Source organism: Zingiber officinale, chromosome 1B (genome assembly GCF_018446385.1).
Source record: "Zingiber officinale cultivar Zhangliang chromosome 1B, Zo_v1.1, whole genome shotgun sequence".
Lineage (NCBI taxonomy): Eukaryota > Viridiplantae > Streptophyta > Magnoliopsida > Zingiberales > Zingiberaceae > Zingiber > Zingiber officinale.
This window is the reverse complement of record NC_055986.1, coordinates 123,205,916-123,218,646: the sequence shown is the minus strand read 5'-3', so window position 1 is coordinate 123,218,646 and position 12,731 is coordinate 123,205,916. Positions and strand designations below refer to the sequence as shown.

At 44.9% G+C, this 12,731-nt stretch overlaps 1 protein-coding gene across 1 annotated transcript; it reads right to left on the bottom strand.

Moving 5' to 3' along the window:
• Positions 1 to 6,685: 6,685 nt before the first annotated feature.
• Positions 6,686 to 7,627, bottom strand: LOC122041697. Its single transcript, XM_042601477.1, has one exon. The coding sequence runs from the start codon at positions 7,625 to 7,627 to the stop codon at positions 6,686 to 6,688; it is 942 nt and encodes a 313-aa protein (XP_042457411.1).
• Between the last annotated feature and the right edge of the window lie 5,104 nt (positions 7,628 to 12,731).

Here is a 12,731-nt window from a genome sequence, read left to right as displayed (position 1 = left end):
GCCTCCAGCCGAGGTGAGCGGATAAAACTTTATCCGCATGCAAATGGTCGAGTTGACCTAGTTGAGGCCGCCTTCAACAATATTGAAGGCGCCTTCAATGTTGAGGGTGCCTCCATTAGTGTTGAGGGTGCCTTCAATATTTAGGGCGCCTTCAACATTGTTGAGGGTGCCTCCAATGGTTTCTTCAGCTTTTCTTCATTTTCACGAAGACTTCTAAAGTTTCGATCGCTTGGGTGATTGCGGCAAACCGAAATAAGTCTCACCCGAACCCAATTTTCGGCATTCTCCTCGAGCAGGTTTCTGACCCGGCTTCTCGTCCATCGAATGTCGCGCACGTTCTTCTCATCCACCAGTGTACTCTTCCGCAACTCTTTCGTCCTTCGGACGCACCAAGCTCGTCGACTCTCTTCCCGTGCCGTCCTTCTCGCTAGCTGTGTGTTCCGCTCGACTTCATGCACTCTTAAGCTCCTACACACTTAGACACAGGGATCAAATAACAAACAGGACCTAACCTAACTTGGTTGATCACATCAAAACAACCACGGGGTCCAACACCATCAGGTCTTCATGCCAGTTGTCCAGTCCGCATACCCAATTGGACTTCTACCGGTTGTCCGATCCCACGGACTCAATCGGACTTCCTGCCAGATATCTAGTCAGCCCATTGACTTATTTGAACTTCGCACCAGCTATTCGGTCCAATGGACCTAACTGGATTTCAGCCTGGTGTCTGGTCCTACGAACTCATCAATTCCTGCACACTTGTTAACGTAATTAGATCATAAAACACCCAACTTCACTCACTTATCATTCATCAAAACCTGAGTTAGACCATTAGTGTAAACTACCCCAACAGTGACCACCGGCCGGTCGACGTCTGCCTGTAGGGTACGCCAAAAGTACCCGGCCAATAGGCTTTTCCGAACCAATGACCGATCGCTCGGATAACTTCCACGAGAGCCTTGGTGCATTTCTTGCAATATATACTGAGCGTCCTACGTTACGACGCATTTGAGTAATGGCCTCAAAAAATCTCTTTTGTATAGGTGGCCTCTAATTAATGTGAACCGTCCGACTCTCTTTTTTAATAACTGAGCTTGTTCCCAGTTGGTCGGCACGGTGCCTGATCAGAGGAACTCAATCATAAGTGTTCGCCAATCACTTGAGACTCCTGCTTCAGCTATTCTCTCGATGTAAGCTACTAACATCACCTGCTCGATCGGCTTGTCCAGCACTACAGGGATTAAGGAGCTCGCTAATTTGGCCAGCTCGTCCACATATTGATTATCCGTTCAGGGAATCTTTTGTATGATTACCTCTTGGAATCTTGCCTTTAGGTTCTCAAAAGTCTCCACATATAATTTTAATCTGGCGTTATTTATCTCGAAAGTGGCTAAAAGTTATTGAGCCGCCAACTGTGAATATGAATGGATAAGGACTTTCGTGGCTCTCACATGTCGGGTTGTTTGCAGGTCAGCTATTAGAGCTTCATATTCGGACTTGTTATTTGTAACTCGATAGTCAAATCGAATGGACAACTGCATTTATCTTCTCGTGGTGATATTAAGAGTATCCCTACTCCACTGCCTTGCCGAGTGGATAATCTATCCACATATATTTTTCAAGTTGCCTTTAGTTCAATGTTCTGCACTTCAATTATGAAATCGGTTAAGGTTTGTGCCTTGATCGCAGATCTGGGCTGGTATTGTATGTCGAATTCTCTTAACTCCGTAGTCCATTTGATGAGCCACCTTGACACCTCTAGGTTGAGGAGGACTCTCCCAAATGCACTGTTAGTTAACACAACTATGGGATGTGATAAAAAATAAGGGCACAACCTCTGAGTGGTGAGGATTAGCCCATACGCAAGCTTCTCAAGACACGTGTAGCGACATTCAGCATCTTTCAATAAATGACTCAAGAAGTACACTAGCTGTTGTTTAGTGTCATTTTGCCGGACCAATGTCTATCTAACCACCCACTCTATGGATGACAAATACATCCAGAGTGGCTCACCGGCAATGAGCTTTGCTAATATAGGTAAGGAAGTTAAGTAATTCTTGAATTCTTTCAGAGCCTTATCGCATTCTGCGTCCCACTGAAAATTTGTAGCTCGGCGCAAAATCTTGAAGAATGGATGGTTTCGATTGGACGACTTAGAAATGAATCTTGACAAAGTTATGATCCGTCTGGTGAGTCACTGAGCTTCCTTTAAATTATGAGGTGGGGGGCATGTCCTGTAGCCCCTTCACTTTGCTTGGATTAGCTTCGATTCCTTGTTTGGTCACGATGTAATCGAGGAAGCGTTCACTCCTTGCTTCGAACAAGCATTTGCTGGGGTTGAGCTTGACTCTGTACGTCCTTAGGGTCCGACAAATCTCTTTTATATCTACACGGAGGTCAGTGGTTCGGAGGGATTTTATCAATATGTTATCAACATATACCTCCATATTTCGATCGATCTGGCGCCGGAACAGCTTGTTCATCAACCTTCGGTAAGTAGCTCTGGTGTTCTTCAGTCAGAACGACATGATGTTGTTGTAGTAGGTTCCGTCGGCCATGATAAAGCTAACCTTCTCTTGATCTTCCTTGACGAGTAGAACCTAGTGGTAGCCCTAGTATGCATCCAGCATGCAAATCATCTTGGAGTCTGCCATCGAGTCCACCATCTGATCGATGCGCGACAAGGGTAATAGTCCTTCAAGCATCATGAAAGTCAATGCAGACCATCCATCTATTGCCCATTTTGGAGACCAGCATGATGTTGGCAAGCCAACTCAGGTACTAAACCTCATGGATGTGCCCAGCCTCCAGTTACTTTTCCACCTCCGCTTGGATAATATAATTTTGTTCCAAGCTAAAATCCCTCTTCTTCTATTTTATTGGCTTAGCGTCAGGTTGGACGTGAAGCTCGTGCAACGCGATGGTTGGCGAGATACCCGGGAGCTCATGAGTCGTCCATGCTAACACATCATGATTTTGCCTTAGACAGGCAACCAGCTTCGCCTTTCTTTCTATAGTCAAATAAGTTGCGATAAAAGTGGTAGCTTCCGGTCAGCTGGGATGTATTTGGACTTCTTCTTTTTCATCATAGAGCAGTGCAGGAGACTCTTCTAGAATTGAATTTACCTCCAACCGTTGAGCCTTTCGAGCGACCCTCGACTCAGTCTTGACCATTTCGGCGTAGAACCTTCGAACTGCTAACTGGTCGCCCTTGACCTCACCGACTAAGCTATCTACGAGAAACTTGATCTTTTCATAGAATGTGTACATAACCACTCAGAATTCTTTAGCGTTGGTCGATCCAGTATGATATTATAGGCGGACGGAGCATCCACCACAATGAAGTTCGTCCTCCTTGTCCTCTTGAGTGACTCCTCCCTGAGTGATATGGCTAGTCGAACCTGATCGATCGACAAAACCTCATTGCCAGTGAATCCATAAAAGGGTGTGGTCATGGACTGCGGCTAGCTCCAATCAATTTGTAATTGATCGAACGTCTTCTTGAATGCAATATTCACTAAGGTACATGTATCTACAAAAGTACGGTGAATATTATAGTTAGCGATTATCACTTTGATGATCATGGCGTTGTCGTGAGGGATCTCTACTCTCTCTAAGTCTTGAGGATTGAAGTTGATCTCTGGTCCTTCTATCTTTTCCTTGCTACATTTAACGTCATGTATCTTTAATCGTCAAGCATACAACTTCCTTGCCTTGTTGGAATCACCGTCGATCAGGCCCCCTGCGATCATGCCAATATCATCTCGAGCGACATTGCTACGATTCTCTTCTGCCCGTGCTGATGGGGCGACCGCTCGGCAGAAACTCGGAAGGGACTTGAGTAATTTTCCCGTTAGGGCGAGTGTTGGCACTGTTCGGCTGTCGACCTCACCTCCTCACGTTGTCTGCCCAATCGGCGATAATGGTGGCTATCAGGGGATGGAGGAGATGGAGATCGACGAAGAAATCTTTGAGGCGTTGGTCGGCTCAGCTTCGACTTCAGGTGATAGCAGTCTTTGGTATTGTGAGTTGTCGAGCAATGATAAGAGCGGAAGAGCGGTGTTCACAGTTGGGACTCAGTGAATCTCGACCGCTCTAACTCCATTCGGGGCTGATCGATGCTCTGGGACAGTTACCGGCTCAGGAATCATTTCTTTCTTCCTAGCTAAATATGCCTCCTCGACGTTGATATACTCATTTGCTCGCCTGAGCAGGTGGTCAAAGTCTTTTGAGGGCTTCCAGATGAGTGAGCGGAAGAAATTGTCATCTGCATATCCTTGGAAAAAGGCACTCACAAGGATTTTCGAGATGGTCGATGGGACGTCTATGGTTACCTGGTTGAATCTTTGAATGTAGGCCCGTAATGTTTCCTTGCGCCCTTCCTTCACTGTGAACAGATTTACGTTCGTCTTCTGATAGCGGCAGCTGCTTGGAAAGTTGTAGGAAGCCGTTCAAAAATCTTCGAAGTTGCTAATTGATCTGATCGACAAGCGCATGAACCACCTCTGTGCCGACCCGAAGAGTGTGGCAAGGAACACTCATCACTTAACTTCGTCGGTGTACTGGTGGAGTGTGACCATATTGTCAAACTTTATTAAATAATCTTTGGGATTAGTTGACCCTGTGCACTCTCCAATCATCATCAGTCTGTAGTGCAGTGGTAACTGATCATCGAGAATTTTTTGGGAGAACTCCTAGTTGATCCGTTCAGGAGAATCATCAAATCGAGGTGCTTTGCCTTTTCGACCGTCCCGAATGGGCGCATTCTTTGACGATAATTCTTGCATCCTCCCCGCTCGGCCTTGCTCTTCAGAAGACGTGCGGAATAACACCCGATGATATGGAATCTGTGTGTTTGGTGCTTCTCGGGATGCGTTAGCCGCTTTGTGGTTCAGCCTGCAGTCGGTGTGGTCTTCCACTTGGCCCCTTTGGTGGGCTCGTTGACCTGTCATCAACGTCGCTAGGTCGTTCGGCGCTCGACAGTCGACTGCTGTCTCTTGTTGTTGCCGCACCATCTTGGCAGCTCGGGTGCTTATCAGTAGCTCCAAATCCTCTTGAGTTAGCGTCATAGTGTCTTCCATTTTTTCATTTCGGATGCAGGTGAAGTTTCCACAGACGACGTCAAATATGATCTTGTCCGAAAGTGGAGAAGATAGCTAGGGATGTGGCTCTTCGGTTAACTGGATGAAGACTCCACACCATCCTACAAAATAGGGAGCGTTAGTGTCGGACTAGGGAAGGAGTTCTCGGAGTTGGTCTACCCACGCTCAAGTTAGTGACTGAAATAGTAGAGAATAGTGGCAAAAACTATAGCAGCAAGCACATGCGATCACAAAGTGGCGCATACCTCTGCTGGTGAATGGACCCCCCTTTTATAGTGTCACTGAAGCATCTATGCAGGCTTCTCAAAGTGTGTACACGTTTTCCAAAGTATTCTATGAAAAGATAAGTCAAAAAGTGTCCTGACACCTTTCCTTAAGTGGACACCCAAATCTCTGATGTGACAATCGGGAAGCTTCTAAAGTATGATATGCCTGCTGAAGATGCTCTATTGTTAGCGGCACAAACTCTCAAAAGGGCACAATGAGATACGCAAGGGTCCCACTGTAGACCGAGCGGAAGCCGGACGCCCTAGCTAGGTCGTACTGAATAGGTTTATTTTCCTTCTCTTGGTTGTCTTACTATCAAAGAGCATCCCTTCATCCGGCCAAACATGCTCTGGTCGGCCGGGACTCGGGACGACGGTTGTTTTTAAACCTTAGCCACGAGCCTCTCAGAAGTCAGCTGCCCCTGCCCGCTAGGCCTTATAGGCACGTTCGGCCAATGCCGCTCACTCAGCGACCACTGGCTGTGTCCGCTCGACCCCTTAGAACCGTTCAGCCGACTGCGCCCACTCGACGATTCCATGCCTTTGACTATTTTGGCTTTGACCTCCACGTCAGTTGCTCTTTCTGCCTTTGACCTATCTTTGATGGGCCCCCTTTCATCGTCGTATCATGGACGTTATGAGAGATGGTATAAAAAGATATTCTCTCCCTTGGCGAGATATGCTTTAATCACATCTTATTATGCATACATAACTACTGTTCATCTGCTCCATCTTTCAACCTCCGTACTAACTTAAATATCGAAATACATATACTAAAATCTTCTCCCTAGTTCTTGTCCTAATATTTGGTTTGCTCTCTTTTTGATATGCATAGAGAGGAAGGAGGCGCCGAGAGTCCCTTTTTACTCCACCTCAAAGTCCTTTCTCCAGTCCTAAGTCTTCTATCGATCGACTCTAACGTCACATACCCAATGTAGTATCTCTACGATTTCAGACCAGACCATTAGCAATTGTTTTTTAATTTAAAGTGATTTTCTTTTCGGGTTAAATCTTTCGAAATTAATGTTAAAATAAATTGTCCATGTTGCCACCGCCAGTACTCTAAAGCTGCATGCTCTTAACGTCGACTCATCACCCACTGCCCTATTTCCACGAGAAACTTGGAGAAATTTGCAAAGGAACGGAAAAAGCTATTGAAGATCGATAAAAGCATTTCAAACTTAGAAAGTCACTAAATTGACGCAGTACAGTCATTGTGATTCCCTACATTTCAGATTACAGAGCAGGCAAAAGTACGCCACGAAAATCTTACTACTAAGAGAAAACCGACATAAAACCGAGTTTTACAATAGGTCAATGCCCGCCGTCGCCGTCTCGTGTGGCCGTGAACTTGGCAATGCGAAGTTCCTCCAACCACTCGAAAATCCTACTCCTCGACACACTTTCGGATCTTCTCAATTTCTCCTCTTCCTCCGTCGTCGTCGTCTTCTTCTTCTGCGTCTCGCCCTTCCCTTTAGATGATAATGGGCTCGGCTCCACCGCGTCAAGCGAGGTCTTGCAGTTGAACCCGAGTCCGACGAGCCGCGTCACCTTCTTCTCGACGTCAAATCTCCTGGACGACGAAGTGCTGCTGCTGCCACTCGATGAACTAACCAGCTTCGCCGCGTCTGCCGCATGGCTCTTCAGGCCGACGAAGTGGCCGCTGAGGGACCGCCGCGGCCACAATTCGCGTAATTCTGCTTGCGGTGGCGGCGCCCTGATGAGGCCTAGCCGGAGGAATCCCCACCCGCGAGGCGCCGAGCTGGCGCTCCTCCGCCTGGCGGCGGTCGCCCTCCTCGCGTGCTGCAGCTGCGGCTTCGGGCTCGGGTGCGCGTAGAAGTTGTTGGAGTACGCGCTGCTGCTGCTGGACGAGTGGCTCCGGCTGACGCAGTTGCTGCTGCTGCTGCTCCCGCCGCTGTTACTCCAGCTCGTGTCAGGGCGTCCGGTCGAAACGGTCGTCGTCGTCGAGCAACGGCCGACGCAGTCCTCAGACCGGCTAGAGAGAAGACCTCTCGCCGCGGGATGAAGTGGCAGGATCCGTCCATTACGGAACACTTGATCGGCGCAGCACATGTCAGCGGCCGCAGCCGGGTGCAGCCCCCCTCCGGCCAAGACCTGGAACTCGAAGTCGTCGTCGTCGTCGGAGGATGTGGGGAGAGCGGAGAGCAACAGGGGTTTCCCTTCTTCTTCCTCATCGTCATTGAAGGTCTGCCATTGGCCACGCTTGGGGGTTGTGCATTTGAAATCGGCATCCATGGTCTCGGTCTCTCGGAGGTGAGGAATGGAAAAGGATCAGTCGAAAGGAAAGAACTTAAAGAGAAGGCCTCTGGGAAGTGAACCGAAAAACAGGGGAATGTGGGTAGATAAACCTATAGAGTGTGTGAGAGGACATGGCTAGCTAGTGCGGTGATGAGCCTGCATGCCGTCTCTTTTTAGACACTCCTCTGGGGCTCCTTTTGGTGTGAGTGTGGAAGGAGTGTCATTATTTGTGGCGTGACGAAGGGTATCCATCCATCCATCCATCCATGGACGACGTGAGCTCCTTTTCTGGCTTGCACTTTTTGTTTGTGCTCGTCAGGAAGAAGACGAAGGAAACGTACAGTTCTGAAAAATCGAGGAGAAAAAGAAAACTGACCAAAAAAAAAAAAAGTATATAAATAATAGTTTTTTTATATGTAATTTTGACATCCACTCTTGGATTCCAAGCCACAATCATCAGTTTCTCTGCAACTAGTGACCTTGGGAAAAGAGAAGAACAGAGTGTCTGAATTAACTGAAACGGCCGACCAACTTGAACATTTCCTGCAATTGGATATCGAAAGGCGAGTTCCTTCGAGAAATCACGGACAGAAAACAATGACCTGTGTTTGCAAAAAACAAGGAAAAAGAAGAAAATCGCTCGCTGCAGCTGCAATTTCATTGGGGGAGTTGGTTATCAGCGTTCGTCAGGGAGGGAAAATTTCTATAAGAGAAAGAAAAATTCAGTTTGTATTTTTCTGAATGGCTACAGAATGTTCTCACACTTTTGCTACAAAACGCGCGCGCACGCAGACAAATCGAACTATTTCCCAAACGGTCTGGACCGTGTGGATTTCTCCTCGTCTCGAAGCCCGCAGCGTGGATGTCTCCGCACGCCCAAGCAGAGCAAAGAAGTACTCGCCCCGCAGCCGGACGGAGAAGGAGATCGATCGCTCCACGAGGTCCACGAAAACTTACTGCTTTCCCAGGGCAATCGAAGCCCCAAGACTCTCGCGGCTACCGCTCTGAGCACCGAAGGCTGGTTCTTCCCCTTCTTTCCCCTTTCCTCCCTCTGGCAGAACGAAGAGGGCGGGGGACGGAGCGAAGGAAGAAACGTGCTTGCCCTAGCGACTGCAATGCCGGCGGCTATCGGTGTGCCCGGCCGAGACTCCCACCCGAATGGGACTGAGCCAGGCACGCCGACGACCTCGTAACAAACAAGCCTGCTCTCCGAAGAACTTTCTTTGGAGAGCAGCCTCGCGTAGAACTGGCCTTCTCGATTGATTCTCATGGGGCTCGAAGACCTCCTGGAGCCATGATTCGACAGCATGATCTCCGTTGGAGATTATGAACTACGAACTTGCAGGATCTCCAGTTATGTATGCATGCATGCTCTATATAATTAATTAGTTAGGAAATGAAAATGGAATCGGAGTTATCTCGGGCTTGAAATCTTAACCCGAAGCATTGCTTGTAATGGATCGGAGTGGTTGCTAACCTCATTAACTCGATGGATTGAAAGTGAGGCGACAAATTGTTGGGTCAAATGTCACTCGCCAGAAGTAGGAAAGAAGTGATCAGCACAACCAAGTTAAGAATGTGCCTATTTTTTTAAATAATGTTATAATTGAATAGTCCACGATAAATCAAAGTATAAATAAATTCAAAGGTATGAGAAGTATACTTATCGATCAATCACAACCTTTTGTCATTTTCTTCCCTTCGAAGTGAAGGCATGATGTCAAATAAGTGGCTCCTAGTATAGTTATGTTGATTATCATAAGGTAGAATTGTCGTTATAAGAAAGGGTCTACTTTCGATAAAAATTATATGACCATATCCTTCCAAATGGGGTTTAGTTTAGGGATATAAATGAATCAAGTTGTTCATGAACAACTCGGTCAAAGCTCAATTTGAACTCAGAGTTGATCGAGCTCAAACCGAGCTCGAGCCCATTTAATACTGGCTCGATGGCTCGTCGAGCCTGTTTGAGTCAGACTAATTTAATATTTTAATATTTAAAATAATTTCTACTTTAAAATTAAATAATAAGTTAAGGAGGTGTTTATGGTTAGAGTGTTTATAGATTGAAGATTTAAATCCCAACCTACGCAACTTATTTTTTCATCTAAATTCATTGTTTCGAGCTGAGCTCGAGCTCATATTCAAAAACTTGCTCGAGCTCAAGTCGACCCAAGCTCGAGTTTGGCTCGACTCATTCCTAATACTCCGGCAGCTCCCATCATTTGAAATGGATTTAATGTCCAATTATGAAACCTATAGCTACTACGCCAAAACTTCGTGCAAAAAACCAACCTGATTGACTCAGTGGATAAATCAAGAATACGGAAACAAAAACAACAATTGAATCAAAAAATGCGATTGCATTATAATGTCGTAATTGAACAGATCGAGCAAGTTTGAATTGACGTAACATGAAACCTATTAGTCCGAAAGCACCATGAAGAGCAACAAAGTCCACAGACCACCTAATTGACACCAACGAGTAAAATTTCCTTATGCTTAAGGACCCCATAGGCAACGGCACCTAATTGACACCAACGAGTAAAATTTCCTTGTGCTTAAGGACCCCATAGGCAGCGGCACCTAATTGACACCAACAAGTAAAATTTCCTTGTGCTTAAGGACCCCATAGGCAGCGGTTAAGAAATTGTAACCTTTCAAATAGGAACTTGCCAATCCATGAGCAATGGCGGATCTAGACAAAAAAGGAAGAGGGTGCTTAAAGAAGGGAGTTGGAGCTTGTCTTCCTTCTCGCTGCCCCTCGGACTACAGCATATTGGTAGAATTTTCCGGGAGAAAGAGGGTGCTCAAGCACACCCCCGCTCCCCCCTAGATCCGCCACTATCCATGAGTATACCATGAGGTTACAAAAGTTATACCTATAAACTAATCTCCTAAAGCAAAACCAGCATAAGGAAAAAGCAATAGGCCAAACCAACCTACAAAAATGAAACTATGAGACCAACGGAGTGAGCATATGACCTTTTACCATAATAATATCAAATAAATGAAGTATCAAATATTGACCATTAAAATGAGGTAACTGAACTATTTTTTATTTATCTCACTTTAATCGTCTAGAAAATGATAAAAAATATATTTAATATACTGTAGGAGAAAAAAAATATTAAGTGATCCCAGCCACGTCGATCAATGAATCATCGATGATTGGCTCTCTCACCAACTTGATTGTTAATCACTGAATAACAATGGAGATGATGACGTGGTTAGGAGTATGGACGAAGTTAAACAAGAAGAAGAGAATTAGAATAACAACCAAAGGATTTTTCAACACAGTCACTTCAATGCTCAAGCCAGAGGATGAAAAAGATAAGTATTAGAATTCTGATGTATGTAGATATGCATGTGTACCTGGATACCAGAAAAGATTACCTTTTCTAGGAGACCATATACTTTTTCCTTATTTTTTTATTTCCATGTTGTTATTATTTAATTCCTTAAATAATGCAAGACTTATTCATGCCATTACTTTTTTTTTTGGAATAATCGGAGATTTGCATGATGATTATCCTTTTCATGAAATAATTTAAGATTTGCATGATATTTATTCTTTTAATATGAAATGGTCATGCATCCTATGTCATCAAGAGGTCGAGAAGCCAAGAAGGTAGTGACTCGAGAGTTGAGAGCCAGGAAGCTCAGTAGCCAGGAGACCCGAGAGTCTGGAATCGGGATGCCCGAGAGGCCAGGAGGCTAAGGACCCAATGTTGGTCCCTTGTGGTCGGCAAGAGGTGTGAATTGTTTGAAAATAAAAGCATAAATCTTTCTTGATCTTATAACTTTACTAAAACACTGTACAAAAAATAACTAATTAAAAAGGAGAAGGAAGAGGCAGATCTTTTACTTGGTTTATAATCAGAAGATTACTAATCTAAGGCGTTAAAAGTTCACTAAAAATCTCCTTCGGAGAAGCCTCTTACAGTAGTTAAAGCACCATATCACAAAACTAAACAGAAAGAAGATCATTTACAAGAGTTGTGTATTGCTACTGGGATCAGGGCTGTATTTATATCTCTGATCTGGGCGTCTAGAAGGATTCCGAGCACCTAGGCGTGGATAAAACTTTATCCATGTCGCAACGGATTACATCGCAATGGCTCTGGATAAAATCTCTGGTCCGAGTGCCTAGAAGCGTTTCCAGCACTCGGACTGCTTTCACACAGGGGTGCCTCACCAAGGCGCCCTGGATGGACCAAGTTGGTCCGGGCACCCGAAATGGTGCTGAGTGCCCGGACTCCAGTCAATCTGAACTTGACTTTTCGTCCGAGACTTCCGTTCCGACTCCGCTCGCTTGGGTGATTTTTGCCATCCAGAATAGGGCTCACCCGAACCCATTTTCTAACATTCTCGAGCAATCTCCCGCTCCGGCTTCTCGTCCCTCGGAAACACCGTGCTCCTCCTTCTTGTCCGCCAACGTACTCTTCAGCAGCGCCTCATCCTTTGGAGGCACTGAGCCGATTGACTCTTTCCTGTGTTGTCCTTCTCGCTAGCTGCATCTTTCGCTCAACTTCCTGTGCTCATAAGTTCTTGCACACTTAGACACAAGATATCAAAAGACAACATGACCTAACTCTAGCATGGTTGATCACATCAAAACTACCACAGGGTACTTACAATATCTTCCTTTTTGATATGAGCAACCCAAGTTAAGTTAGAGTAACAAGAAATAAATGACAGTAAGGAAACAAGTACATAATTTGTAATTAAGAAAAAATGTTCAAAAATCAAAATATACCCTCCCCTAAACTTGACCTCTAATTCTTCCCCTTTATCACATTAACAAGAGGAGTAAGTTATGAAAGTAACTTGAATAAATTTAAAACAAAGTCTAAGTGATAAAATTATAGTGACTATCATCCAGAAAAATCAAGAGTTTCAAATTTTAAAATCTGGATTTTCACAATAAACTATTTTTTTTTTGAAAAATATTTTTAATTGTGAAAATTTTTAAACAGATATAGTAAAATTAGAGATGAAAATTTCACTAAAAATTAATCTAATAAATTCTTTTCTATATAAGAACATATTTTTGATTTTTTTAAAAAATAATTTTTAAGCTCAAAAAATATTGAAAAAT

Coding starts and splice junctions, on each gene's coding strand:
- LOC122041697 (XM_042601477.1), bottom strand. CDS start 7,627: ATGGATGCCGATTTCAAATGCACAACCCCCAAGCGTGGCCAATGGCAG.